The sequence below is a fragment of the Lepisosteus platostomus genome, chromosome 17 (genome assembly GCF_059453375.1).
Source record: "Lepisosteus platostomus isolate fLepPlt1 chromosome 17, fLepPlt1.hap1, whole genome shotgun sequence".
Lineage (NCBI taxonomy): Eukaryota > Metazoa > Chordata > Actinopteri > Semionotiformes > Lepisosteidae > Lepisosteus > Lepisosteus platostomus.
Genome location: NC_142627.1, coordinates 24,083,918 through 24,111,693, shown reverse-complemented (window position 1 = coordinate 24,111,693; position 27,776 = coordinate 24,083,918). Strand labels below are relative to the sequence as shown.

Genomic DNA, 27,776 nt, shown 5'->3' with positions numbered 1-27,776 from the left:
ACTATTAGGCAAAGAATACATAATTAGAAAAGTGTGTACTGTACCATCTCTCCCTTATATGTGCATTGATCTTCCTGCTTATTTTGCTATAAGCCTGGATTGAGTCACAGCTGCGATTCAACAACAATCCCAAAATAAAAGCCCAGTACTAATGGTTTGGTCTCCATTAGGCTGAAGTCAGAAATCTTCCTTGGAGCACTGGGGCTCTGATTACAATTGGGTGAAAGTTTTTATTTGATCTGGGCCATGACCTTATCAGAAGGTTTAGACTGTGAAGGCAGTATACCTGGAAATGTATGATTCCCACCTGGTGCTTGTCTACTTAAATTGACTATAAAATCACCCCATGGATGTTTCTTACACATTTCATCTTGATGTTTTTGATCATTTCTACACCTGTATCCAATGTTGACATTATCTGAAGGAGTTTCAGAAGAAAGGGGAAACACTACTTTGACATCTAGACCAAACGTGAAAGGTCAGTAGCCAATTGTGGGGTTCCTGGGGGAAAGACTAGATGACTTCACTTTTCTATGCATATTATATGAGAAATTCTACCTGCCCGGGAACTTCAATTTCAAAGCACATTCTGTTTTCCAGAAGTCCCCAGTGGAAAGAACTGGTTTGGAAATCTTTAGAGGTTGGGCAGCTTGTGTCACGTTTCATTTCATTCAGATTCTAGTCACTTGTGTCCTGAAAGGATGATGCTAGTTAAGTTAATTTAGTGCCGTGAAATTAAAACATTCTCATTTCATATGTAGTTTTAAGTGGACATACAGTGCCTTGCGAAAGTATTCGGCCCCCTTGAACTTTTCAACCTTTTGCCACATTTCAGGCTTCAAACATAAAGATATAATTTTTTTATTTTATGTGAAGAATCACCAACAAGTGGGACACAATTGTGAAGTGGAACGAAATCTATTGGATTTTTGAAACTTTTTTAACTAATAAAAAAATGAAAAGTGGGGCGTGCAAAATTATTCGGCCCCTTTACTTTCAGTGCAGCAAACTCACTCCAGAAGTTCAGCGAGGATCTCTGAATGATCCAATGTTGTCCTAAATGACTGATGGTGATAAATAGAATCCACCTGTGTGTAATCAAGTCTCTGTATAAATGCACCTGCTCTGTGATAGTCTCAAGATTCTGTTGAAAGCGCAGAGAGCATCATGAAGACCAAGGAACACACCAGGCAGGTCCGTAATACTGTTGTGGAGAAGTTTAAAGCCGGATTTGGATACAAAAAGATTTCCCAAGCTTCAAACATCCCAAGGAGCACTGTGCAAGCGATCATCTTGAAATGGAAGGAGTATCATACCACTGCAAATCTACCAAGACCTGGCCGTCCCTCTAAACTTTCAGCTCAGACAAGGGGAAGACTGATCAGAGATGCAGCCAAGAGGCCCATGATCACTCTGGATGAACTGCAGAGAACTACAGCTGAGGTGGGAGAGTCTGTCCATAGGACAACAATCAGTCTTACACTGCACAAATCTGGCCTTTATGGAAGAGTGGCAAGAAGAAAGCCATTTCTCAAAGATATCCATAAAAAGTCTCGTCTAAAGTTTGCCACAAGCCACCTGGGAGACACCCCAAACATGTGGAAGAAGGTGCTCTGGTCAGATGAAACCAAAATCGAACTTTTTGGCCACAATGCAAAACGATATGTTTGGCGTAAAAGCAACACAGCTCATCACCCTCAACACACCATCCCCACTGTCAAACATGGTGGTGGCAGCATCATGGTTTGGGCCTGCTTTTCTTCAGCAGGGACAGGGAAGATGGTTAAAATTGAGGGGAAGATGGATGCAGCCAAATACAGGACCATTCTGGATGAAAACCTGTTGGAGTCTGCAAAAGACCTGAAACTGGGACGGAGATTTATCTTCCAACAAGACAATGATCCCAAACATACAGCAAAATCTACAAAGGAATGGTTCACAAATAAACATATCCAGGTGTTTGAATGGCCAAGTCAAAGTCCAGACCTGAATCCAATCGAGAATCTGTGGAAAGAGCTGAAAACTGCTGTTCACAAACGCTCTCCATCCAACCTCACTGAGCTCGAGCTGTTTTGCAAGGAAGAATGGGCAAGAATTTCAGTCTCTCGATGTGCAAAACTGATAGAGACATACCCCAAGCGACTTGCAGCTGTAATCGCAGCAAAAGGTGGCTCTACAAAGTATTAACGCAAGGGGGCCGAATAATTTTGCACGCCCCACTTTTCATTTTTTTATTAGTTAAAAAAGTTTCAAAAATCCAATAGATTTCGTTCCACTTCACAATTGTGTCCCACTTGATGGTGATTCTTCACATAAAATAAAAAATTTATATCTTTATGTTTGAAGCCTGAAATGTGGCAAAAGGTTGAAAAGTTCAAGGGGGCCGAATACTTTCGCAAGGCACTGTATGTTAAAGATTTCTTTCCAGTTATCCCACTTTTGAGGATACCTATTACAGTATCCATGTACATCCTGTGCCCAAACCAAACTATTTATTAAAAAATAAATGAGACAGGCAATTTGTTCACAGGGTAAACCAAGTCCAAGACATATTAGTTGGCAGAAGAAGTTACAGGAGATTAAACACTTAAAATCAAGAACATTATTTTAATACTTGAAAGACGTATTGCATACTGTATCTGCAGAGTAAACCTTTTCACTGAAACAGAAAAACCTGGAGAGACTAGACTGTTTTTGAAAGATGTGCTTTACACATGACACAAGTTTACAGCCTAACAATCAAGAGTTTAAAGAGCCGGGTGATCTTTCATGCCTGACAGTGATACGCCGGACTATCTTTCAGCGTTACAGACGCGCTGAATCTCTTTGTTAGGGAGACATGGGTGATGAGCGGAATGTCAAGCATGGTGAAGTTCAGGAAAGAAAAAACAAAGGCAGGAACCGTATCTTATAAAGAGAACAAAGCCTTTGTGCCATGCTGGTATGTTGGAGACACTGCTGGCCCTAGCTTTTTTGGGGGCCTGGGCAAGATCTTGACAAGGACCACGATTCTGCATCCACTACTGTTATCAGCTATTAAAATTGAAAATAACGATAAACGTGAATCTGTTAACTTCTAGTAAAACGCTGGAGTAGTCTACGAGTCTAGCTAGAAAATGCAGCTCGTCTACTGTGACATGGATCTACCCTTCGCTAGTTACATTGATGTGAATCGATCGATCGAAGGATATAATGTTGCAAAAGAAAAGCAACTGTTACCCGTTCTAACTGCGAAAAAAGCGTACTTTTGAAGTTGCACTGCTGAGAGCCTGCCTTCACTCTCCGGAATGTTTGCACAGGGTCTGGTACCTGCCTGTGACATACTGCACCTTAGCTTCGGGCCAGGCGAGATAGTGCACGACTGTCACTGCGCTACATAGCGTGGAAATAAATAAAAATTATGCATTCAAATACGTTAGATTTTATAATAGTTTCTAACACAAAGATCCAAATGTTTAACATGTTCTCTAAAGCTAACCAGTTGTAAAGTATTTTTCCTTTCCAAACGCAAGCAGGTCTTTTGTGTTCCTCTTTGAAAAAAAAATCGAAACTTAAAGGTGTGAAAAAGTTAACAAGGTAAAACAAAATAAAATAAACGAATTTTAGTTCTAACATTTACAAATTCCCAATGAGGCGTAAAAAATTCTGAATGGTGTATTGCATGTTTTTGTGTACTTCTGATGATAATTTGATCAGTATTGCTCTCCATATTTGATCTCACACAATCTTTAAATATATTTTGGGCACTGGCTCCAATAATTGCAATGCACAACTACGCTGGTTGAATTAAAACGTTGAAATTGTTGTACCGCGCATCGGGGGTGGTCAAATTCAGTCATGTGGCCGAACAGGTTTGGAAATATTCGCAGGCCCAAGATATTAGAATTAACGCCCAACAGCGAGTTGGGCTGTTCGTGACGGGCCTATGGGGGAAAGGGGAGATCCCACTGGGACTGAAGGTGGAGCGGAGCGCAGGGACCCGGCGCCGGTTTGAGTTCAAGATTCTCCTGCAGGACGTCCGGACCCGGCCTGCCACTTTCAAATTGGCTATATTCACAGCACGGCACCTGTGACTGAACCGTCAAGCGGCTCGCCTGGAGCACCCAACCAAATATACATATATATTTAAAAATATGTAAGTCTTCCTTTTTCCTTTTTTCAAATTGTTAGAAACAATGAGGAAAAACAGTTAGAAAAATAAATGGAATACCTCTATTGGAAAATGCATTTTTAGTACAGTTTCTAATAAGAGTACGAAATTCCATTTTGCGGATGATAAAGAGGAAATGTGTTAAACTGGCGTCAAATACATTTGATGTTTGAAACTTAATTACAAGCGATGTTTATGTAACAAATAATACAGATTAAGTGCAAGACGATCATTTTTTTTTATTTGGCTTAATTTGTTACTTTTACGATGATGATGAAGATGATGATGATGATGATGATGATGATGATGATGATGATGATTATAGAATTTGTTTTATGTGTTTGGAATATAATATTCAAGCCTTGGATTTAATTGTAAAAATCAGATCAATACATCAGATCATGTAAAGCCTTTTATCCTAAAACTTTGTGGTCCAGGCAGGGTTTCCTACTGGACTACAATTTGGAAAAAGCCTGCAAATATTCACAAACTGAAAACCTTATACGAGACAACGATATTTTTATGTCAGTATTTTGTCATTCTTAAGGTATTTTTCAAATACTCCCGTATTATCGAATGCTTTATTTCCAGGTGCAAAAGCTGAAATACGTTATTACGCACACCCTGTTGTTACTTGGCATGACAAAGCGCTGCTCTGATACTTAGCCAGATCCCATCGCAAAGTCCAGCTGTCACAGGTTGTGAAGCTCAGCAGTAATTAATCGTAAAAATGTATTTTCTTCTAAGAACCTTTTAAAGAAATGCCTTAGTCGCAGTCAAAGCTAAACTGCAGTTCTGTTAGTTATTCGTTTTATTAGTGTAAATATGGAAGACAGCTAATCGATTTCAGAAAGCTGCAATCCCACTGCATGCTATTGAAAAAATATACTGTATAACTCATTTTCCTTATTCTATGAAGTTCTCGATACGTGGCTTGTTATGTTAACACACATCTCTTCTCAGAAGTAATACTGTAGTTTCTGTTTTAAGGTAACTATATCTTAAAGGAATGAAATTTGTCTTCAAAAAGCTCAAATAAAGTTTGGAATGCTACTGGTACATAATATTTGTGAAGTCAGTGTAATGCTACAGTAATATTAAGCAATTCCAAATATGGCAAAGTTGTTTATTTTCCATTATTCATCATTTATAGTACATTTAGTTACGCACTCATTGCATGCGTATTTAAAATTGCATATATCTAAAAAAATCTGATCTATTGCACCCTTCTTATCATTTTGAAGTATAAAAATGTTTACCCGTTTTTACATATGTTTAGTATCACATACTGTACAACGGACTGCACGCTAAATTAAGAGGTCGTGAGATTTTTGTTTACTTAGTATTAATCTAAATCGTGCCGTTAAGAAGCATTCTTTACGGGTTCACCCTGTAATTAATTTGGTTTAACATAATACATATGCATGAGTATTTTCTGACTTGTCTCTAAATAGTAATTGCATTCCGTTCTTTTAATATTAAACTATTAGCTTTTCAAAAACAATCTGTCCTGAAGCGATTGCATTAAAGTACAAAATGTAAGGGTCGGTTACCATATGCATGACAGAATTAATTATAAAATGCCAGTCATCTCAAACCTCAGTTACGTTAAAATATATATTGTATTATTTTTTATTTCAGGTACATGTGAATCCAGAGTTTACCAAAATGAAAACTCCAACATTGAAAACACTGCTCGTTTACCCAGTCATCATTACTTTCTTTGGATTCGCTACAGGCCAGGAATTGCCGAGTAAGTCTGACTATATATGTAATAATAAAAGTAGAATAACACCATAGATCTCTTAGTATGTAATTATTGTAATTATACCAATCTGACATTAGCATTGTGAAGGGGACTGAAGTTAAGGATAATCAATACCCAGAACTTAAATGCTTTTATTCTGTGAGGATGAGCCCATTTTTTAAAGTGGCTTTTATCTTCAATTCTCACGCGGTTCCGATCATTCGCTGTGCTGTTCTGATCAATTCGGATTGACAGACCAGGCGCAGTCACGCAGTTGCAGTGGTACAGTGCTGTTTCCGCACGACACGGTCAAAGTCTACCCATGGTTTGGGTGTACGGTTATTTTATTACCGTTGCCAGCAGCAGATGGCAGTATTGTCACGCACAATGTCCTGCAGTAGTTCATTTTCAATTGGCCCCGGTAAGGGTCTGTTTTCTGTGTGCGCCGGGATGGTGTACCAGCGGCTGTTCCGTGATAGACTCGGGCTCCCCCGCGACCCCGAACTGGATTAAGCAGTTAGAAAACACGTGGATGTCTTATTTTTAACAGCATTTACACATCCTTATCTTTTAACTATGTTAATCTGTAGATATTTTATGGCCGGCTGAATTTATTATAATTGTTTTGGCTTGTTAGGGACTGATCAATTTGTTTGCTCACTTGTTTGCACATAAATATACAGTAAATTCTTCATTTCCTGCTTTGCACCCCAGTCTGGAATCATTGGAACATACAATGTTGTTCAAAAGTAAAAGCTGCCCACGTGCCCTGCATTTTCACACATTGTCACTTGCTCATTTCCAGCTGTAAGGCCTTGCTCACAATTTTCTAACACACATTCACAGTCCCACTACATTCATCCTGGCATCACAGGACCAGCAGCTACTAGCCAGCGCTAAGCACCCAGTTCAGAGACAGGACAGTTTGTGAAGATATAAAATCAGAAACTACAGCACAAAGCAAGTGGATAAAGCATGTAGTGTGATCACAGGTATGAGATTTGTGGGTGCAAATAGTTGCAGTTTGTAAAAGGGGAAACACAAATAAAAAGTTTTATATTTGCAGTTTATATTTGTTAATGTACAAAGTGTGTGAAACTTTAAAGTTTAAAGTTCCTGAAAAATGTGTAGATATCAGAATGTGTCAAATACCTGAATGTCAATAAATACCATTTTATTAATTATTAATTGCAAACTGTAAGTTTTCCATGTTAAGTGGGTCACATATGGAAGATTTTTCTCACCAGGAGAATCCATAACTGAGACAGAAAGCCTGGCGCCTACAGCCTGTGCTTGCAGGAGGACAGACAGCTCAGTGTCGCAGCATGGTGGCCAGATCATAGCCTGTGAGACTGCTTCACAGTCCTGGGAGTTCTGTCAGCTGAGATGACCCCACCAAACAATACGAAAAATATAGGTCTTTATAGGTGAGCGATTTGTTCCCAGGGTACGCGTTCCACACCCCAGACCCAGCTGCCGGTACCTGTTCTCTTCCGTGTCCAGGTTTCAACCTCCTTGACGAGTTCCGGGTGTCCGAGTCGTCGGGAGTGACTGCAGTGGAGGGGTCGGAGCCCGACGCGTTGGCTTTCCGTGTCAATCCTTCCATCCAGCTGAAAAAAACAATGCGGTAATTTATTTTAATAATAGACATGGAAAAGAAATAGTGCTACTGCCCACTACATGACAAACAATGGAATTTATTTAACATTTAAAATGCTCATTTATATTCACATGCTCATTTAATCAGATTGAATTGTTAGCACCAACCACTACATTTCCTCATTTAAGCATGTGCTGTGCAGTTGATATTAATATTAATATCCAGTGCAGTTTGGCCTCTTTATCTTATACTGTGAACAAAAATGTAAGGAAGTGATTTGTTTAGAAGGGCCTGTTTATCTTGTACAAATTTTGTCACCATGTTACAAAATCCATGTACTGTAACTGCAATGAAATCAGTTAGGGGCGCAGTGGTTAGCATTGCTGTCTCAATTGGCTTCTGGGAAAACTGGCCCTGGAGTGAGCGCGTGAGTCTGTGTGTGCCCTGCGATGGACTGGTGTCCTGACCAGGGTGTGTGTGTCTGTGTGTGCCCTGCGATGGACTGGTGTCCTGACCAGGGTGTGTGTGTCTGTGTGTGCCCTGCGATGGACTGGTGTCCTGACCAGGGTGTGTGTGTCTGTGTGTGCCCTGCGATGGACTGGTGTCCTGACCAGGGTGTGTGTGTCTGTGTGTGCCCTGCAGTGGACTGGTGTCCTGACCAGGGTGTGTGTGTCTGTGTGTGCCCTGCGATGGACTGGTATCCTGACCAGGATGTACCCTGCCCTGCGCCTATTGCTTGCAGCCCTGTATTGGATAAAGAGGTTAAGAAATGGATGGATGGAAATGAGCTACAGTATTTGGTCCAAACAGTCTCCCCTTGTTTGTAACCATTCTTTTGGTTTTGAAAATATCTGGCCTGGAGATTGCACATTCAGATTTGCCTGTATGGAGGAGTGTTGTTTTCCCTAAGTGATGTCTCCCTCAAACCACTGCTTGTGAGTCCTGCAGGTGGGTGTGGCACTGTGGTAGCTGAAGTGGGTCCCCTCCAATGTGCTCTGGGATCCTCTGGGCATGAAATGCACTATACAAGTGGAAATAATTATTTTGAAAGCTCAAGTCTTCACTGGAAATCCCTCTGAAACTCTGAAAATCGAAGAAGTTCATTCTTCACGTCTAATGGCCAATAGCTCATTGATCCAATCCATCCACCCTCCAGAAAGCTCTTAGAACAAGCTCCCACACCCTGGTGTTCACACCATGACTTGATAGGAATCCTCGTATTTCTGAATTTAAAACGCACAGATCCTACACATATTTTCTTTTTTATGTTGCTTTATGTATCTTCTATGTTGATTTTATAGTGATGTGTATCCAGATGGCTTGCCCTCAGATTACTCCATCATAACCACATTTAAGTTACTAGAAGACACACCGAATAGTGCCTGGAATTTATGGCAAGTCAGCGATCCGGATGGGAAGGAACAAGTCGGTATTCGTTTCCTGGGAGACACCAGATCTCTGGACTTCTTTTACGCCACCCCTCACAAAACACAAATGCTGAGAACGTTCCACAATGTGGAAAAACTCTTTGACGGCTCCTGGCACAAGCTGGCACTCAGTATCAAAGGGGATCAAGTGAAACTGCTCATTGACTGCCAGGAAGTCACGATCATTCCAATCGACGAGCAGCGTCCAGTGATCAAAAATGGGTACACTTCCATTGTAAAAAGAGCTGTAGGAGACTCGTCTGTTTCTGTAAGTATGGCACCTTAAAATCTTACTTTAATGTCCTGTATCTATCGTTGTACTAAGAATTGTAAGTTTATGTTGCTACACGAGCTGCAGCGAGCTCATTTTGTGCATCCTGTGAATGCCAGGTGGACCTCCAGCAGATGGAACTTTATTGTGATCCTGATCAGGCCTACGCTGAAGGATGCTGCGAGCTTTCTAACGTTGTAAGTACAGTGTACTTGGTGTAGAGGTGCAAGTACCTGCATTCTGTGGATACTTCAGGTGAAGCTGTGAGATAATTGTTTCCACATCTCGATGGCTTTTTCAGTGTGGAGGACACGCCGAGATCGGGCTGACGGGCAGCCCCAATCCATGCAGGTGTGCTCACGGCCAGCCAGGTGTGCAGGGGCCTCCCGGACCCAAGGTTGGCAATTCTGTCGCTCATCGAGCAGCTCAGTAGCAGTGCTTTTCACAGCAACGTGGCTTCAAACTCAGTCTCTGTCTCCATTGGCAGGGGCACAGAGGTCTCAGAGGAAACCAGGGCGAGGCTGGAAGAGTGGGAAACATGGTAACGGCTTCTCTCGCACAATTCAAACTCAACACTGCTGAGCTTTGCTTTCCTGATCTTCGTAGCTGGAAATGTAGTTGGCGCTGTAACCAGAACCACAAACTTGACAGAATATCCAAATTGGTCTAACTCAAAAGTCCTCTTGGAGCAGATGGGTAATTATAAATCACAAGCAAAGAGTTAACTTGAGACATTTCTGGAAATGTGGATGGGAAATGTTCTTCCAGAACAACGATGTTGTGGCAATGTTAAATGGAAGAGCTGAAGGAAATGATGCTGAAAATAAATAATGCTGAAAATAATTTGGAGAGGATTTGGATCAAAGGTGGAACATTTTCTCTGATATATATATTTAATTGTGAGTTTCAGATAATTTTAGCAATGTTCTATTTTCTATACAACTGTCTCCCCTCACTGTCTAGAATAAATTTTAATACAGTAGTGTGCCCACAACCATAATAACAGAAACTATAATCTAGCTATTTAAAACTAAACCCAAATAAACCAGTGTGGTATAATAGATAACATTAACACCTGCAAACTGCTTATTTGTGGATTTAGTCTGCACCACTATTTAAGAGTGAGAATTTGAGATGATAAAAAATCAAGTATCAAGTACTCAGCTCTTTAAATGTCTTAAAAAAAACTACTCAAGTTTTTCAATGTCTTGAAGTGAATATGCCCAGGCCAGATATTCATCTTTATCTGCAGACTGTAAGGTTACAGCCTCTTCAAGGTTCAATTGCTTTGTTTGAAATGAACTGGTTGAGTCTACAAAAGGCTTTCTAATAATAGTTAATGCAGAAGAAATGGCTCTTACCGGTGTAATTGTTTTTACTCATATGCAATTGATATTTCTTTACACACTTTCTTTAAACCTTGGAATAACCAGCTGTGTGAGTTTATGCTAAAATGTTAGTAGCATTTGGAAAATGGAATCCATCACATTTATTTAAAATAGTTCAATCTTGTACCAAAACAGAATGATAGGTCTTTATATAACTGCAGGTAAGGTAGTGTAAAATAGATACTGGTTTCACAAAGCCACCCATAGTTCAGTTGCCAAGTCGTGGGATGAACGTTTCTTTTTCAATATACTTTATTAGACTTTATAAAGACTATTAGTCTAGGCTGTTGAAATCTGGCTGCTTCAATGCAGCAATGCCTTGGTCCTGTTTACAGGCTACAAACACACATCTCTCCACTAGAGGGCTACAATCACCAATTTACTGATTTCATCCATCTACACTTTACAAAAGTATAACTTTAACACCGGATAAAATAATTATTAAATATAATTTGAGAGTTTAATCTATTTGGTGTTTAAATGTGCCCCCTAAGAACGTTATCTTAATCATAACACAAAGAATTCAACTTTAATACTATATACTAGCATTTGTTCTGCATAAAATCATAATCCAGTAGTCAGATTAGTCTACATTTATCTTTTAAATCAGTTCTCAGACCTACAGTCAGTGGCCATAATTAGGACCCAAATTAGACAGACAATACTTTTTAGATGGACTGGGCAGAAACAAGGCCTAAAATATATAAATCACACACTAAACAGTATGAAAATATGAATATATAATACTGGATCTATTGTTTGTTGAGCATTAGTCGGGCTGCTCTGGAAAGCACTGATTTCTCTGTTGTCAGCAGATCCGCAGATGAGCTTGTGTGTCTTTCCAGGGCGGCCGAGGAGACCCCGGTGCTTACGGCCTCATTGGGGAGACTGGAGCTAAAGTAAGTGCGCCCGCGCTGTGACCCCTCTAGAGACAAGCCACGGCAGTGTTTTCAAACCACCCTGAAGTGCCCTGACCTCTGTTCCTGCAGGGAGTCGCTGGAAGAAAAGGAGAAAAGGGAATGAGAGGACTCCACGGCCAAGTGGTAACTGGACCTGCGCAGTAAGTGGAAATACTTCATTGCCTTAGTGCCAGATATTGGTAATAACTCGTCTGTCTTATAGGGTGACAGAGGGCCCAAAGGTCTCAAAGGGTTAAAAGGCGCACTAGGATTCAAGGTGAGCATACGACTCTTTTTTTTTTGCAGTTGCTAGAATAAAATATTTGCATGATCTTGTACATGCTGGGATCAATAGCTATAAATACCAACCCTGCTTGGTACTTTTAGAGTTCATTGCATCCTGAGTGATATGTTGTTAAATTCTGTGTCATCCAATTTAATTACAATTTCCCATTTCTGCTAAACTCCTCAAAACATGCAGATCTTAAGAGGGAACACAAGCCTTGTTGCTAAACTGACATACAGGAGTAGTCATGATTATGAAACTGGATTATGATTAGTTATGATTTAAAACCAATTATTATAATTTAAAAAAACAACACAATTCAGAGCCAACACAAGAACATTTACTATATTTGATGCCATAAAGAGAAGGAATATGGAATTAAAGGATTTGTAGTTAAAAGGTAGCTATTTCTGACAGTTATTTTAAATGCCCCTATTTTCACAAGATCTTAATTCTAGTGCAGTGAAGCACATGAAAGACAGGAAACCTGAGCAGGAATGTGATACACTACATAATAAAGCACTTTCTAATAGTTTGCATGTGTGTGGGAGTTTAAGTTCTCTACACCATGCCTCATGCTTGAGAAACTGAAGGTCTGTACTCACACGTCTCATCCACTGTATATGGAGGACAGATCTAAAACACCACAATCCAAGTGTAATTCCCTGGAGGACTTGGAGCTTTTGGATGTTACACTTCATCACAAAGGGGATGGACATTTTAGAAAAGCCACTCTGTGTATGAGAACTTAATATAATATTTTTATTCCACTGTGAATAAACCAGTCCCACCAATCACTTAGGAAGTGTCCAGTTGAGCTCAAAGTGACAGAGAACTAACTTCGGCAGCTGCAGTTATGTCCAAGAAGGTCTTCATGGAGTTCCTGGGCTTCCTAATGATGTCATTGACCAGCCTGTGACAGCTGAGACCGCCCAGCTCTGCTTCTGTGGCGTGGGGGTGTAAGACAGTGCCGTACTGATTGCTTGTTGACCCCTACAGGGAGTGAGGGGAGCCCCTGGAGACAGAGGACAGACAGGAGAGCAGGGGGAAGTGGTATGTTTTATGTTTTTCTCACTACAGGGCCTCAACACAAGACCCAATGTTCTTAATGCACATACTGTTTGAAAGTTGATAGCGGAAGTAAAATGACCATTTTGACTTAAGAGCATTTCTCTTGATGGATAAATAAAAGATCAAATTGTTTTACAGTTTGCAACATAAGAGTGGAGCCGGATGGTGCCGGAACAGTTGGCACTTGCTACCTGAGGGCTCTTTGTTTCTGGGTTTGATTCTGGGCTGGGACATCTTCTGTGTGGAGTTTGCATGTCCTATCGTGTTCATGTGGGTTTTCGCTGCTTTGAGCTGCCCCCACCATGGAAAGGCATCCGGGCCAGATTAACTGATGTGTCTTAACCTGTCCCTGTGATGGACTGGAACCCTGTCCAGGACTGATCACCACCTTGTGCTCTATGCTTCAAGGATAGTCCCTAGATTCATCAGAAATGAGCAATTTTATACCTGGTACGCAATAAACATACCAGGGATGAGCAGTTTTATGATAAAGGATGAATTATCATCTTGAAATGTGAAATTACATTATGAAGGTGACCACAGTCCCTTTCTTCTATAAATGCAGATACAATAGAAACCTGTAGATATAATTATATCAGTAAAAATAAAAGGGTAAGAAAATATAAATGTTTGTCCATTAGGCTTAAGTATAAATATCTACCATCACACTATAAGAGATGAAAATAGAAAAAAAAACCCAAAACTATTGTAAAATGTGTTTTCAGTATATCACATTCACATTGTCATGGTGCAGTAATGAATGCAAGTCTGAAATTAAAACTTAATTTGTAATAAAGGGTGATCCAGGAGACCCAGGATTTGAAGGAATTCCAGGATTTCAAGGATCTAAGGTAAACTTGCTGTACAGTTTAGTACAACATTTGTTTTTTACCAGAGGTTTACATGCATGGACATGCATGAAAATGCTGAAACCGATCTGTAAGACACAAGCAATAGCATAATGATCAAATTAAGTACTTTTCACGCACATAGCTGCTGTGTATTCATCATTGCATGCAGAATGAGTACCCCAGACTCTAAATATCTAGACTCCCGGGAGGAATCACTTGCAGATTAAAAGGCACTTTGCCCCTGGATCAAGGGCAGATCTCAGCCAACAGCTGAGAAGACAGTGTAACACTGGGCTCTGCAGAGAGATCCGTGCACAGAGCGGACATTTGATTCAGGAAAGGGAAGGACTTCTTATCATCGTCTCCTTCTTTTCCCATTTTCTCGTCCTTCCTGCAGGGAGAAGAGGGATTCTCAGGAGCTGAAGGCCCACCTGGGCATCAAGGCCGCCAGGTAAAGTTGTGCAAACCAGATCCACTTCCCAGTGAAGAGTTTGAAAAACATAACGAATTTCTCACATTTCAGAGAAAACCTACAGTACAGTACATCACATCGACAATGTCAGTAGATAATAGGTAGGTAAGCAGATTCTTGTAAATAGCTTGGGATAAACCCACCCTGATCTTATATACAAAAAATGTCACACAGTAAGTCACCATTCAGTGGGAATCCTCAGAATTTGTAGACAGTGCTGTGAAGTGTTTGTGGATAGCAAGCGCTAAGATTATTGCCAGTTCCAGTTACAAAACAGTGTCATCGTGACGGCAGTGTTGCCACATTATAGCCTGATCGTGTCAGATCACAGAAGCTACACAAGGCCAGGCCTTGTCGGTGCTGGAACGGGAGACCTTCAAGGAAACCAGGCTCCTACACTAAGCTATAGGACTCGCCATCTTTCAGACAAGATGTTCAGCTAAGGTCTTCACTATCTGGTCATTAATGTTCCCGTGGCTCTGTTTTTTATTTATAGTTTGTGCAATCTGGTCTGATGGTATTATTAAACAGAAGGTTTGGAGGAGTTCAAATTCTAATCTCCCGTTCCCATTCGCCTTTGTATAAATACGTACTGTCTCCCCACAACTCTGTACCCCTCCCTCCAGCGCCACCGCAAGTTCGCTGCAGCTCCCTGGTTCAGGGGTCGTGTCACCACCGACCTTGGGCCCCTGCGCTCGTTTCCTCGGCCAGGCGAGAGTCAGTGCCAGAGTTCTGGGCACACTACCCCCTCATATCCGTCTGCTCATTCTGTCATTAAGAAAATTACACTGAGCTACTTAACTTAAAGTTCCCCCCTTCGTTCGCCCGGTGAGCACGTTTCTCTCTCCTTCACCTGGTCTGGGCGGCAGCGGAGCTGCAGACGCTCAGTGGCTCAAGCACGTCGCTCAGACGGGGCTGAAGGCAACCAGAGCACTGGGGCCGTTCCTGTTTGTGAGGAAAAAGCACAATATATGAGCAATTCATTCTTCTATACTGGGAGAACGTATTTATGAACTGTGAACCTTGAGTATGATCTTCTGAGATAGATTTATGATGCAATTCTAAAGGATCAACTCAAGTTCCAGTGCCTGGTCTCTGGCAGACAAATACTGGTGCCGAATTAGAAATGGGAGAGCCAGGGATGCCAAAGCACAGCAGATAAGGATTACTCTCCCGGAGGACAGTAACCTCAAGCAAACACAAGTGTGAGCATCATTACATCTAAAACCATAAGGTTTTAAATAAGGAGAAATTTAAAGAAAACTGTTTTTCCACTGTAAAAACTTGTGTCTGTTAAATGTATGTTTATTAATACTTATCATAAGTTGTGTATGAATTATAGATGCAGTATAAATTTTATGCTTTCCCAAGGATCACAGATCCACAGTAATAAAATAGTTAAAAGTACAGACATACCAAATACTGTAATACAAGCTATGACTGCTGACAGGAAATTAAAATCATAAAATCCAAGCAATCCAGTATGGGTAATGTTCCTGAATAACCATTCAGAACATAGCAATAAATATTTTGCTTTTTAAAATTTTTTAGTGTAAATGTAAAAAGAAAATTAAAAAAACAAGAACCCAGATAAAAATCTTATTTGCTGTTGTGTCCCACTCGGATGCTGAGGACAGCGGAAGCCTGTAAAAGTCAGTACGAAGATCAAGGTGTTGGGTACTTTCCAAACCATAAGTAGGTCTTAATCATTTGGTAAATGAAAGTTATCAATAAATCAGTGAAACACAAAACACTGAGATGTATTTCAGCATGACAAGAAAACTAAATCTTCATGGGCAAACCCTAATGTCAGAAATACAAAAAAATATATAAAATATAACTCTTTAGCTGCAAGCCTTAAGAATAAGCATATGTCAAAATAAATCCTTTGATATATTATTTTAGATCTTTAACTGTGATGAATGAATCTTGCCTCTAGTTTCTGGAAGGAAGGATGCATTTGACCAACAGCAGTGATGAATGGAAAAAGAATGGAATGCTTCCTCAGTTGTCTGACTTTTACGTCTGATTATTTATTACATGATTTAGGGAGGAACCTGATTTTATATTATTGACTTTGTGCATAATTATCATTTTCTGTTCTTCCGACATCTAGAGCAAATACATTACTGACCTAAAATAGTAACAAAATAGTTACAAAAAAGTACAGTAACAAGAGTTATTTTGTAGAAAACCCAGAAAACAAAGTATTGGATGATGACAGTGAGAGAAAACTTATATAATTTACTGAATGGCTTTACAAATGCAACACATACTATTGGATCCAGTATTAGTTTGGCTGCTTTTATTGCCTTTCAGTATATGTTGTTTTTTCCTTAGTGTAAACTAAACCAAATGATGAATAAACCATTGATGTCATGTTGTGACCTTTACAACTGTACCTGCAACTTTACTTCCAGCTCTTTTTTTCTGCAATTTCTGCAAACATTTTTCTGAAAATATTCTCTGCTGGGAATGATCCCATTTGATAGTTATGATAGATAAAAAAGAGTAGCAGTGTGAACCTTGGCTACTCACCTTTGTCTTTGAAACCTTTGCTTTATCACAAGGAAATTTCCGTCATCTTGAGGAAAGTCTCAATGTTTTTGTTTTTTTCTGATAGGGTATTGTTGGAGATCCTGGTGAGCGTGGAGCTCCAGGACTTAAAGGAAAGCCTGTAAGTATGTAATCTGCTAAGCTTTCACAGCTTCAGCATTTGTATGGAATAAGCCATAAAAGTCTACAGCTGTTACCCTCAAGTTATATGACTGAGGAATCCATTTATATTTACTAGAATGCTATAGATTTATAACTGTACTGACCAATGAGATTCACAGACCTACAGTAGGTTTTCTAGTTCTTGCTAGTATATCTGGAAACGTGGTGTGCAGTGACCTAAATAAATCTCACTGTTTGCTGTAGCTATCCTGCCTAAACATGGATGCCTAGACCTGAAGGCTTCACTTAAAACACTTTTTTAAGTTACTGAATATTTTTTATAAAACCATTCAAATTAAGGAACTGAGAGGAAGTTCAAATGTGAAATTCCCTGTTTCTGGTTCCTTGAATGAGATAAGCTACATGCCAATGCAAGACCTATCCCTGTTGGTGGCTGTGGAACTCGGGGAAACTCTAGAAACAGCTGTGCTCCCTGAAGTTTGGAAGTGGTGATCATGCACATTGTGGAACCCCAGTCCCTTCTGAGCATGTACTGGAGGAAATAAACTTGGTGTTGCCTCAGTTCTTGCAAGATTGACACCTCTACTGGTAAAGTTGTTCAAGTGAAAAGATCAAAATGGAGCCCTGCACTGTAGACAGCAGTAAAACTGATGTCTGATATTTCCTCACGTGACTTTTTTTGGAAATAAGCGTTTTGTGTAAAAAGAATGTCATCAATTGAAATTGTATTATGCTTTCATTTTAACATCAGGGTGTTCAAGGACTGCAGGGAAAGAGAGGTGATATTGGAATAAAGGTAAGTCTGTTTGTCCTGGCATTCACAGTGGCTTACAAGGGCTACGGTCAAATTAGACAGTGTATTATATTACACAGAATTTATATTATAATATTATTAATTATAACTAATTGTTATTATAATAAATTATAATACTTTAAATACTCTTTCAACTACCCTTTGAAAGACAATAGCTAAACTGTTGAAGCCGTATACAGTACAGTTTTTATGTCCTTTGCATTTGTAGGGGATTATTGGAGATCCAGGCTTGCCTGGCAGAGATGGGGACCCTGGGGTGGAGGTAGGACTATTGATTTCAAGATGATCGTCCTCGTTCGTCCTTCACGTGGCCTTCTGCACAACCGACTGACTGAAATGTCTTCTTGCCCAGGCCTATCAGGGACTGCAGGGCCAAGCAGGACGAGCTGGCCAGGAGGGAGAAATGGTAGGAAACACGACATCTTCGTGGAACTACTGTGTTCAGATAGCGTGTTCAGATATCCTGTGGCCCCTACATCCACAGCTCAGAACAAGGTGTTTTGTTTTCAAAGGGAGAGAAGGGTGCAGCAGGACCAGTTGGGAGTGAAGGTCCGCGTGGAATGACTGTAAGTCGCTTCCTGACGCTTCTCTACAATGGTTTTGTAGCAGAGGTGTGGGCTTTCTTAAATGTTATCATTTGAGCGTGTGGTCCTAATTCACATATCATATTGAATATAATATTAATTATCCTCTCTGCCTTTTTTCCTCCTATGGGATATAAGGTCTAATGACATTGACTTCTAATCGGTTTCCAGGAGGTGCTTTGCTAATTTCTCAATGATGCTTCTGCAGGGTCCAAGGGGTTATAAGGGCTCTGCTGCACAGCCGGGAAGACCTGGGTTTATTGGCCCACCTGGAGCAACTGTAAGAGTTCCTGATAAATATTCCGAAAAAGTCCTTGAAATACATCTTAATTCTGTTTTTGGGTGCTGGCTTGAGCATTAAAGCGTGCCATTTCTCCATAGGGTCATGTGGGGCTACCAGGAAGGCAGGGTCCTCAGGTAAATCAAATAATTTTCATCTTTGCTTTCCACATTACTCAGGTCCTCAGAACACAAATTCACTTAAACTGTGTGTTATGGATTCCACATCATTGTTGAAGAACAGTATTAGCTTTGAAAGCAGTTAATGTACACAATATTTAAAATCATGCAGTTTCACACAGACCATGGGTCTTCAGTTTCACATGGACAAACTCGCTTCATATGTAAGATTTCTGTCCTGTCACCGACCTGTCATTATATGGTCAAATTTTAAGCTGTCTTAATGATTTGACCCCCAAAACAAAAACACAGTGCTCTGCCTCTAGGTGTAGCTCTAGAATATACAGTACCAGAAAGGTGAACCACTGGTCACTTCCCTGTCAAACCACTTTGGAAAAGCATGACTCACTCACACACAGCACTGATTCTTCAGAATAAACTGAGATTTTTCCTGAGGTTACTGTAAATAAACCACAGTAACCCTTTTCCACAAATTGCGTTTTCCACTGTTGAGGTGGGTACTAAATATCTTTCAAACATAAACAGAAGAGATATGTTTATTCCTTTTTATTTAATTGAAGTTGCTTCCTACCCCAACTATAGTTATATACAAACTCCAGCCATGTTTCCTCTCAGCTGGTGTTGTGGCTTGAGGTGTTTTTTGAATGAAATGCAGCAGTGGTGGTCAAAACACTGCTCTTTTTTCTCTTCTAGAGCTTAAGGACGCAATATTAGACAAGAGTAAATTCTTTGGGCTTACATTCTTCTTGGGCTGCATATTTGTTAATGTGCATGGGGATAACTTTGTAGTTCAATGTTTAAAAACACTGTACAAATGAAATATTCTGTATTGAAATGTCCTGTGACCAGTTTTATTAAACGTTCTTAAAAACAAAATGCCACATTTACACCCAAGCACACCTAGTGCCATTTCTTGAAAATGTTCAAGGTACAAAGTAAACTTTAGGTGCCATGCATTTGAAATGTCCTACAGATGCATGGTCCTTACATTTTGGCTGTGTCAAAGATAAACACCAAATCAGTTACTGCAGTCTAGGCCCTAGGCATCTCTTCACCCACGAAAATAAGAAACGTAGGTTTTTCAAGTTCTCCTATACACGATTGTAGGGATGGCTCGCTATGTGAACAGTTATTCTTGTGGAGTAATGAGGGCTGGACAATTGGCTTCACTGACGTTTTCTGGCACATAAATATTGCACCCAGCAATGATGAATGATAACTCAGGAAAAATTAGATATCGATATCAAATTCCCGGGATTCATGTACTGTACATCTCTTTGTCTGTCTTTGTCTATCCAGATTGACATAGAGGGGGAAGAATCTCATTAGAAACAAATCCCATTCATTTTGAAGAATACAATATTTTAAAAATAAGTTCGACAAAGATACTATCTCATTACCAAGACAGACACATGGAGGCTATTTGGCCCATATACAGTAGTCTTTGTGATAGTAGGTAATAGATCCAACAGCCAGAATTTCTTTCAGCCTTCTCCTGAAAGAAACCAGGGTATTGGCTTCAACATCATACCTGGGTATTTTGTTCCAAACTCCCACAACCCTAATAATTAATATTATTAAGCACACATGTAGCTGAGGGGTTTGATTACAGTGATTTGCTGTTTACAGCAAGAATCTGAGCTGAATAATTTGTCTCTTCAATTAAGAACACCGGCAGTGTGGAATTTACGTGCCAAAAGGCAATGAAATGTCATGCTAAGTACAAATTCATCCACTTATTCTTTGAAAGTGATACAATTTTAAAATAATAAAAAAAGATATCTAAAGATATCAAAAACATGTACTCTACATGCCAATGATTTCAGCTGCGTTGGACACTCAGGTTTGATGCGGGTAACCTGAAACGGACACACTCCAGAGAAAAGGTGGAAAAAACACTCAGACATGATTAACTTGTTCACCTCTCGCTCGTGGGAAAACGGCATCGCAACTTCCTGAAACCACTTAAAAGCTAAAAGGGTTATAGAAGATTGTTCTCTATTATTAATTCAATCATTTGGTTTTTTCTTAAAGGGTGACACAGGTATTCAGGGAATCCAAGGAGTTAAAGGTGAAAAGGTACGACAAATTAATCAAATATCCACATTCGTTTAATTCGCTTCTGTAATTCGTGCTGTAAAATAGTCGATTTTTTTTTTTTTAAGGGGCAAAAAGGAGTCTATGGACCAAGGGGAGAAGTGAGTATCGGCCCCCGGGAGATGAGCACTGCTCATTGTTCTGACAGACATGCCTAGTTCGACCTGCTTGTTTGTAACTACGTGATCCTATCTGCACACACTGTAGCCCTGCGTCTTTGAAGGATGATGAATAAAAGCCTCATGCAGGCTGCTGTGTCCTCAGGTTGGAGACAAGGGCCCCCCTGGACCCCCAGGGCAACAGGGGAAAAGAGGCGCGGCGGGTGAGCCAGGGCGTGCAGGGCCCGCTGGGAACAAAGGTGTCCGTGGAGACGGAGGAGTCGTGGGATTCCAGGGGCCTCCTGGACCACCAGTGAGTAAGGCTGGAGATGGCAAACTCTACACTTAAAGCTTAGTCTTTAACCTGAGCGTCGTGGATACAGGGACTGCCTCTGCTCCAACAGCTGAATCCCTGGGCACACGTCCATCCATTTTCACATCTCATCCTGCAAGAATTAGCCGCTCGATGCAAGAGCTCTTACAGACAGATGCTGACTACCTTTCTACTCCAGTGAGGTTTGGATCAGGCTCTGAACCCTGCTCCCCAGTCCTGTGAGACACCTCTCGTCCCTACATTGCACTCTGTATCCATTACAAGGAAGCAGGGAGAAATGTGATGTGCTAGTGGGATATAATAAAAGTTTTGCTCCTCTTTTGGGCATTGTGCTTCTTAAAAGGAATAAATAACAAACATAGACTACAGCTTTTAGTATTGGATTAATAAATGAAGGCTGTAAGGATTCAATATGAGATGTTCTGTGCTGAACCAAAGCTGATATCATTAAGGTGTCTAAGGTCTTTAACTTATTTGGCGTTTTTATGATTCAATTGAGATCACTGTGGCACCAATTTCCTCGTACATCACAGCCCTACCTAAAGTAACATTTGCTACCCTCCATCAAATGGAATAACAGAAAACATAAGACATCAGTCATCTGTTCCAGAACTATTTTTTTTACAACGTACTGTAAGTGCTGCATCTAAGCAACACTTTATTGTGCTTAGTAGACCATGATAAACACTGAGTACTGTGTTCAAGTCTTATACAGTTACCATATAAGAGTGGGCTGTTTCAATTTTAAAGAGTGGTAAAAGTTATGGTCTAAGGAATGCTTGTTGACAGTATGTCATTAGCTTTTAATTTTCTTTGATTTGTGGTGTACTACCATTTTGTTTTATTTATACATTTAGCATAAAATAAACACTCTTGTATAGAAATCTATTTTGTGTTCTTGTTGGCTGATTGTACTCATATTTATATTTTGTCCCTGTGAAGCCAATAATTAGGGTTTGGAAGGACAGGAACACTGAGAGATGCATGTGAATTACCCCAGGATTTCTCCACACTAATGGGTTCTGCCTCTTTTTTTCCCGAAACAGGGGCCGACTTTCCCTGCAGAGAGAGTGATAGAGGTCTGCAGCCGAGTGGTGCTTGAGCAGATGTCCATGTATGCCAACGCTGTGAAGAGGAAGTGTGCCAGCGTGTGCCCGCTGTACGGGGATGTCCCAATGGGACCGCCTGGGCCTCCGGGCCTGAAAGGACCGCCAGGGCCCCCAGTGAGTACGCCGATTTTGGGATGGCACAGTGGCATGGCATTTAACGCTTACTGCCTCACAGCTCCCAGGTCCTGGGTTCAGTTGTAGCCAGGGATGCCCTCTCTGCGAGTTTGCAAGTTCTCCCTAAGACTGTGCTGGTTTTCTGGTTTCCTCCAATTCCTCCTATATCAGACACATGTCTCTAGGTGATCTGCCTCCTGTACGTGTGCTGCCTGTGGTGAACTGCAGGCCCGTTCGGGGTTTACCTGCTGGGTTAGACTCTCGTCCCTACATTGCATTAAGGCAGGGGTCTCCAGCCTCAGTCACGGAGAGCTCCGATCCCCTGTATCTCACAGGTCACCAGTTTCGAAAGATTGACAACACCTGTGAGCTACTGATGAATAAAGCAAGTCATTCGTTCAGTTAAGAGAACGCTTGAGATCTGAAGAGTACTGTCTCGGAATGCTGGAGCCCTGTGTTCAATTCCAGACCTGGGGCTCTCTCTCTACAGGAAGGGTCGTGTTCTTACTGTGTTGTTTTGCCAGAACAGAAGCAAAACAAATTTAGACCTCAGTAATGTGGCTTAGTCCTCATGCTCTGGGACATGTGGCAAGAAAAAGCAATAAACATCGTTGGGGTTTCTTTCTCAGGCACATACAATGACACAAGAGTTGCAAGAGTTAAAAAATCCAAAATATTTGGCAGTGTGGGATGCAATGAAAACTTTCCACAACCCTTGAAAGGCAAACAACAAGCCACAGACAAGGTCCTGAGTGTTGTGCTGAGTGTTTTTTAGAAAGAGTCAATTGTTCCCTGCTGGAAAGCCCCTTTTCCATGTTCATGGTACAAGGCTGATCTTCACTATCTCCACAAAAACCTCCTAAGACACAAGAAATCTCTGAGCTACAGGCAAATACGAACTGTCTATGGAATCAAAAGCAGAAATGCCAAAGGCAGAAACCAGGCCTCACTTTTCAATTAGTCAAGGCTGCAGAATGCTCACCGTGACTGCCTCAAAGCCTCAGAACTGTCAAAATGCTGTCCATTTTCTAACTGTATAAGCAATATTTTAATTGTAAATAATTCAAAACACTGTGACGTAAACCTTCTAATTATTACATCTACTGTCACATGCAAAAAAGTAAACATCAGACATTCAAAACAATCCAAACACAGCAACTTGTTATAAACATTAGGAAAAATATGCTACAGCATATACACTTGCATTAGCTTATGCATAGAACATAAACTCTGAAACAGGAAAAATGTCCATTCACATCTTCTGATTAATTAATTAAAAAATGTTCTCTTTGGAACCATCTTGATATGAAAGTGATGTGAGTTTTTTCCTTCATTATTTTGCTGTGAAGAGATCGCACACTGCACTGCTCTGAAATACCACTTCTCAGTATCAGCTTTGTGCAACAGTAGCAGACAAACCCAAAATCCCGCAATCGAATGTCACTCCTGAAAGTCAGAGAATAATGTTGCACGTTGTATGTTTATGGATGGAAAGGAGGGTTGAGGCTTAATAATCTGAATCTGAATAATCTTCAACAGGTTTAAACAGGTGTTGTGCTTCAGGGTTTTAGAGGGTTCCAGAGGCATACATAAATAAATAAGGGTGACCCAAAACTTCCACTATCACCCTGGCTGATGTAAACTGCATCTAAGATGTATGAGGCATCTCCACCCCAATGCACAGCTACAGTGGTTTCAGTGTTACTGTATGTTTATTACTTGTTACTGTATGTTTATTACTATGTCAGGATAAGTCCATGTATGCAGGTGCTTACATTTAGCACCACATCTTTTACACTGCATCATTGGCCTCAGATCCTGACCTTTGAGGTACCCCTGCCTTCTGAGTTCCCCTTTGAAGCACGAGGTACATGACAAGCACTAATTCCTGAGCAGACAGACAGGGTGTGGCCACTCCCCTTGGCTTTTGGAGAGAAAGGAAGCAGGTGGGAACTACGGCACAACTGAATGGTCGAGGAAGCAGTAGCACTACACCGGTGTGATGACTTGCAGAGCAATCGGAGTTGCATTCATGTGTTTTGTGTTCTATCTCGAAGGGAAACAAATGGGTCCTGCCTGAGGTGTTGCCTGACATGTTTCCATCCACTCAACCCTTAATAATACAGAACATGCCAGATGGACGCTGGTGGCACGGCTGATTGATTTAGCTCTCTGGCACTGCATGCATCACTAGCTTAACTTGGCAAAGTGACCTTGATCAGACTTTCCTCAGATGGACCAGTTTTTTCCATCTTTCCTTTTCCAGTTGTTGGAAGTTAGTTCTTGACTTTTTACAGCAGTAGGGTCCCCAGTCCTGATCTTGAAAAGCTGGTATGTCTGCAGGTTTTCTCTTTAAAGCACCAGCACCTGAATAGCTAGCAGAAGCAGTTAGAAGCACCAGACTGCTTTATAGGGTACTGTGATCAAACCACCATGTCACCCAATAAACACCAGCAGCAGAAATCTAGCAGAAATCATTCTTGGACCATTGCAAATACAACATGACCCCGGTTATAGTGATCATCTTCAGAGGGATAAATACAAAGGTTTTTGACTTATTTCATGGGCTTTATGTAATTTTAATCATTCAAATGGAAACTGAACTTGGTCATTTCTTCCTTGTTGCGGTTTTCCAGGGTGAACCTGGAATTGATGGTGTTGATGGAGAGATTGGACAGCCAGGTTTCTATGGAGAAGCTGGTAATGCGGGCAAACAAGGAGAACCAGGTCAGACTTTAATACATGAAGCCATGAAAGACCTTTCTTGTTTTGCTAGATTTTTTAGGCAGAAAAAAAATCTTCCGTATTTGCCCAGAAGATGCAAATTCATTCCAGAGACACACAATGAAAATGTATTCCTAATCAAATCTCAACACTGCACTGATTATTCTCCTGTATACTGTAGCCACACCGACTTTTCAATGGGCTTCCCAGTGAGCTTACATTGTGTTGCCAGCCCTGAATGTGCTTTTAAGTTGATCAACAGGAAATAACTGATATCAAAGCAGTAGGTGGAGTGTTTCATTTAAACACAAGGTGTCAATCAGGGGTACTGAGTGTGGCTGCACAAATGAATATAATGATCTTTTCAGGTGCAGCCTGCTGCCCTGAGGTACAGATTTTCACCACTGTGGGACAGTACAGACTGAAGGCCTTGGAACAGTAAATGGTTTTATTCAACACGTGATGTGTCTGCTTTTAGGTGATCTTGGAGAGCCGGGGGATAAGGGAGCTAAGGGCCACGGTCTGCCAGGCCTAGTGGGGAGCCAAGGCCCACGAGGTAATTGTATTCTTCTGCATTCTGCCATCTGATCAGGACTCTCACGGCAGCACTGTCGCAGAATTACAAAGAAACCACCGAGAAGCTGTTTCAAATCTAAAGATAGATGCAGTATATGTTCAGTAACTGAATCATTTAAATGTATTCACTTTTTCAAAGTCCAAAAGATCCATGTCCTGGTAGTTCAGCAGCGCTCTCTCTCTGTGACAGAGGACCAGTTACTGGAAGGGCTCTTTTGTCGGCAGCCCGTGTCTCCTCGCGTCACGAGGAGGTGACGTCACCCCCACACTGAAATCAAGACAATGAAACTCTGCCGCGGCAGAGGGCCTGATGGTCTGGCACAGCTGACGTACCCTGTGTCCAGGGAGAGCCGCACTCGTCCCACTCACTCCCACAGGTCTTCTTCTGCTGTCACGGATGTGGGGATAGATTGGGGCGGACTGGTGGCTCTGTGGCTCAGGATCTGCGCCTGTGGCTGGAAGGTTGCTGGTTCAAATCCTGCGCCCGGCAGAGGAATCCTACTCCACCGGGCCCCTGATCAAGGCCCTTAACCCCAACTACTCCAGGGGCGCCGTATAAATGGCTGACCCTGCGCTCTGGCCCCCAGCTTCTCTCCCTGTCTGTGTCTCATAGAGAGCAAGCTGGGGTATGCAAAAAGACAAATTCCTAATGCAAGAAATTGTATGTGGCCAATAAAGTGATCTTATCTTATGTGCTGGATGTGCTCCTGGCTAACGGTTCTCTTTGTCTGTTTATCCCCTGCTGCTGCAAACACACAAACACACCAAGGTCAACGGGGAAGGACAGGAACTGTGTTCGATGGGCAGCCTGGTCAGCAAGGGCCTCGGGGTCACATGGGGCAGCCTGGCCTGAGGGGATATCCGGGACTTCAGGGCACCCCAGGAATCTGCATGACGTCGGGGTGTGATCTGAACAACGGGACCGGCAGCTCAGAGGAGCAGGGAGCCCAGAGACCAGGCGCAAGGCGCCCTTAAAGGCAGCTGTTCAAGTGTCGAAACGAGCTGATATAGACTGTAGTTTGTGGCCCAGCTAAACAACTGCAATTTCAATAATTCACAAATCTTGACCTAGTACATTCTGTTTTTAAAAATGTATATAATTAGGCCCCTTGTCAACTAAAAAAAACCCAACAATGTTGTTTTATTTTTTGTATTTATTTCTTCGAAATTACTTCACAGCAGTGTTGCCACAAGGACAGGGCTGCAGATTATCTTTTGGTTACCTCTTGCCTTTGATATCTTAATGAATAAAATGTAACAATATGGACATGTAACATAATTTCTTATTTCAATGCAATTTTCAAGAGTTTAAAATTGATGACGTGGATTACAAAATGTCTTAAAATATTACAGTTCTTTATAATAAAAGTCCAAAAAACATACCCCACTGCTCTCTGGCACAAGCTGGTAGTCGATTTCTTTTTTTAATACAAAAACCTTTTAATTTTCTGTGGTGTATGCCTTCAGAAAGTACGTTATACTTTATGTGCATACATCCTTGCAAGAGTCAGTAGTACCACAACTTTCACTTATATCCCAGCATCACCACAGGGCAAAGGGATCCTCAGCACCAGATGTAACTTTTAACAGGTACAGTATCTGCAACCAATTCACTTCAGCACCTTCTTATTCACCTCCACCTGCTTCCTTGGCCAAGCCCACCGAGGGAGAGTGGAAACACCTGGCTCGTCTGCACTGGCTCGCTTTGGGTCAGGAAAAACAGCAACCGGCTGTCTGAACAGACAGTGCCAAAGGCCAAGGAAACAACTGTACAAACCCTACGTGGAATTAAAAGTTAACATGGGTTCTCATGACTGAATTCATCAGAAAAACAGGACTGGAAAATATTTTTCATGATCTATGGATAGGAGAACTAATTTAATAAATTAGACAGTTGTGTTCAGCTATAGAACACACACAGGAAACAAATCATTTTATTTGGGCATGGAGCTACACTACCAGTTTCCATGAGGCATTACCAAGGATAACTAAAGCATTTTACATTAGTTTCAATATTTAAACAATTCATTTGAAAATGCACAGAAGGTTCACATTGGTGCTGATT

At 41.1% G+C, this 27,776-nt stretch overlaps 1 protein-coding gene and 1 long non-coding RNA gene across 2 annotated transcripts; one reads left to right on the top strand and one right to left on the bottom strand.

The window, feature by feature from the left end:
* The first annotated feature begins 3,900 nt into the window (after positions 1 to 3,900).
* Positions 3,901 to 26,978, top strand: LOC148646438 (uncharacterized). Its single transcript, XM_088610653.1, has 27 exons — positions 3,901 to 4,135; positions 5,792 to 5,903; positions 7,401 to 7,524; positions 8,799 to 9,192; positions 9,315 to 9,392; positions 9,497 to 9,592; positions 9,683 to 9,736; positions 11,429 to 11,482; positions 11,573 to 11,626; positions 11,706 to 11,759; positions 12,768 to 12,821; positions 13,637 to 13,690; positions 14,088 to 14,141; positions 16,786 to 16,839; positions 17,593 to 17,637; positions 17,864 to 17,917; positions 18,008 to 18,061; positions 18,168 to 18,221; positions 18,448 to 18,519; positions 18,621 to 18,656; positions 20,694 to 20,738; positions 20,825 to 20,857; positions 21,021 to 21,167; positions 22,235 to 22,411; positions 25,048 to 25,138; positions 25,614 to 25,691; positions 26,481 to 26,978. The coding sequence occupies exons 2-27, from the start codon at positions 5,819 to 5,821 to the stop codon at positions 26,684 to 26,686; spliced, it is 2,301 nt and encodes a 766-aa protein (XP_088466779.1). The 5' UTR covers positions 3,901 to 4,135; positions 5,792 to 5,818; the 3' UTR covers positions 26,687 to 26,978.
* LOC148646439 (uncharacterized) lies at positions 7,055 to 9,567 on the bottom strand. The gene is made up of 2 exons (XR_015928002.1): positions 9,429 to 9,567; positions 7,055 to 7,507 (listed from the first exon to the last, which is right to left on the bottom strand). It is a non-coding gene; the product is annotated as an uncharacterized LOC148646439 (long non-coding RNA).
* Positions 26,979 to 27,776: the final 798 nt, after the last annotated feature.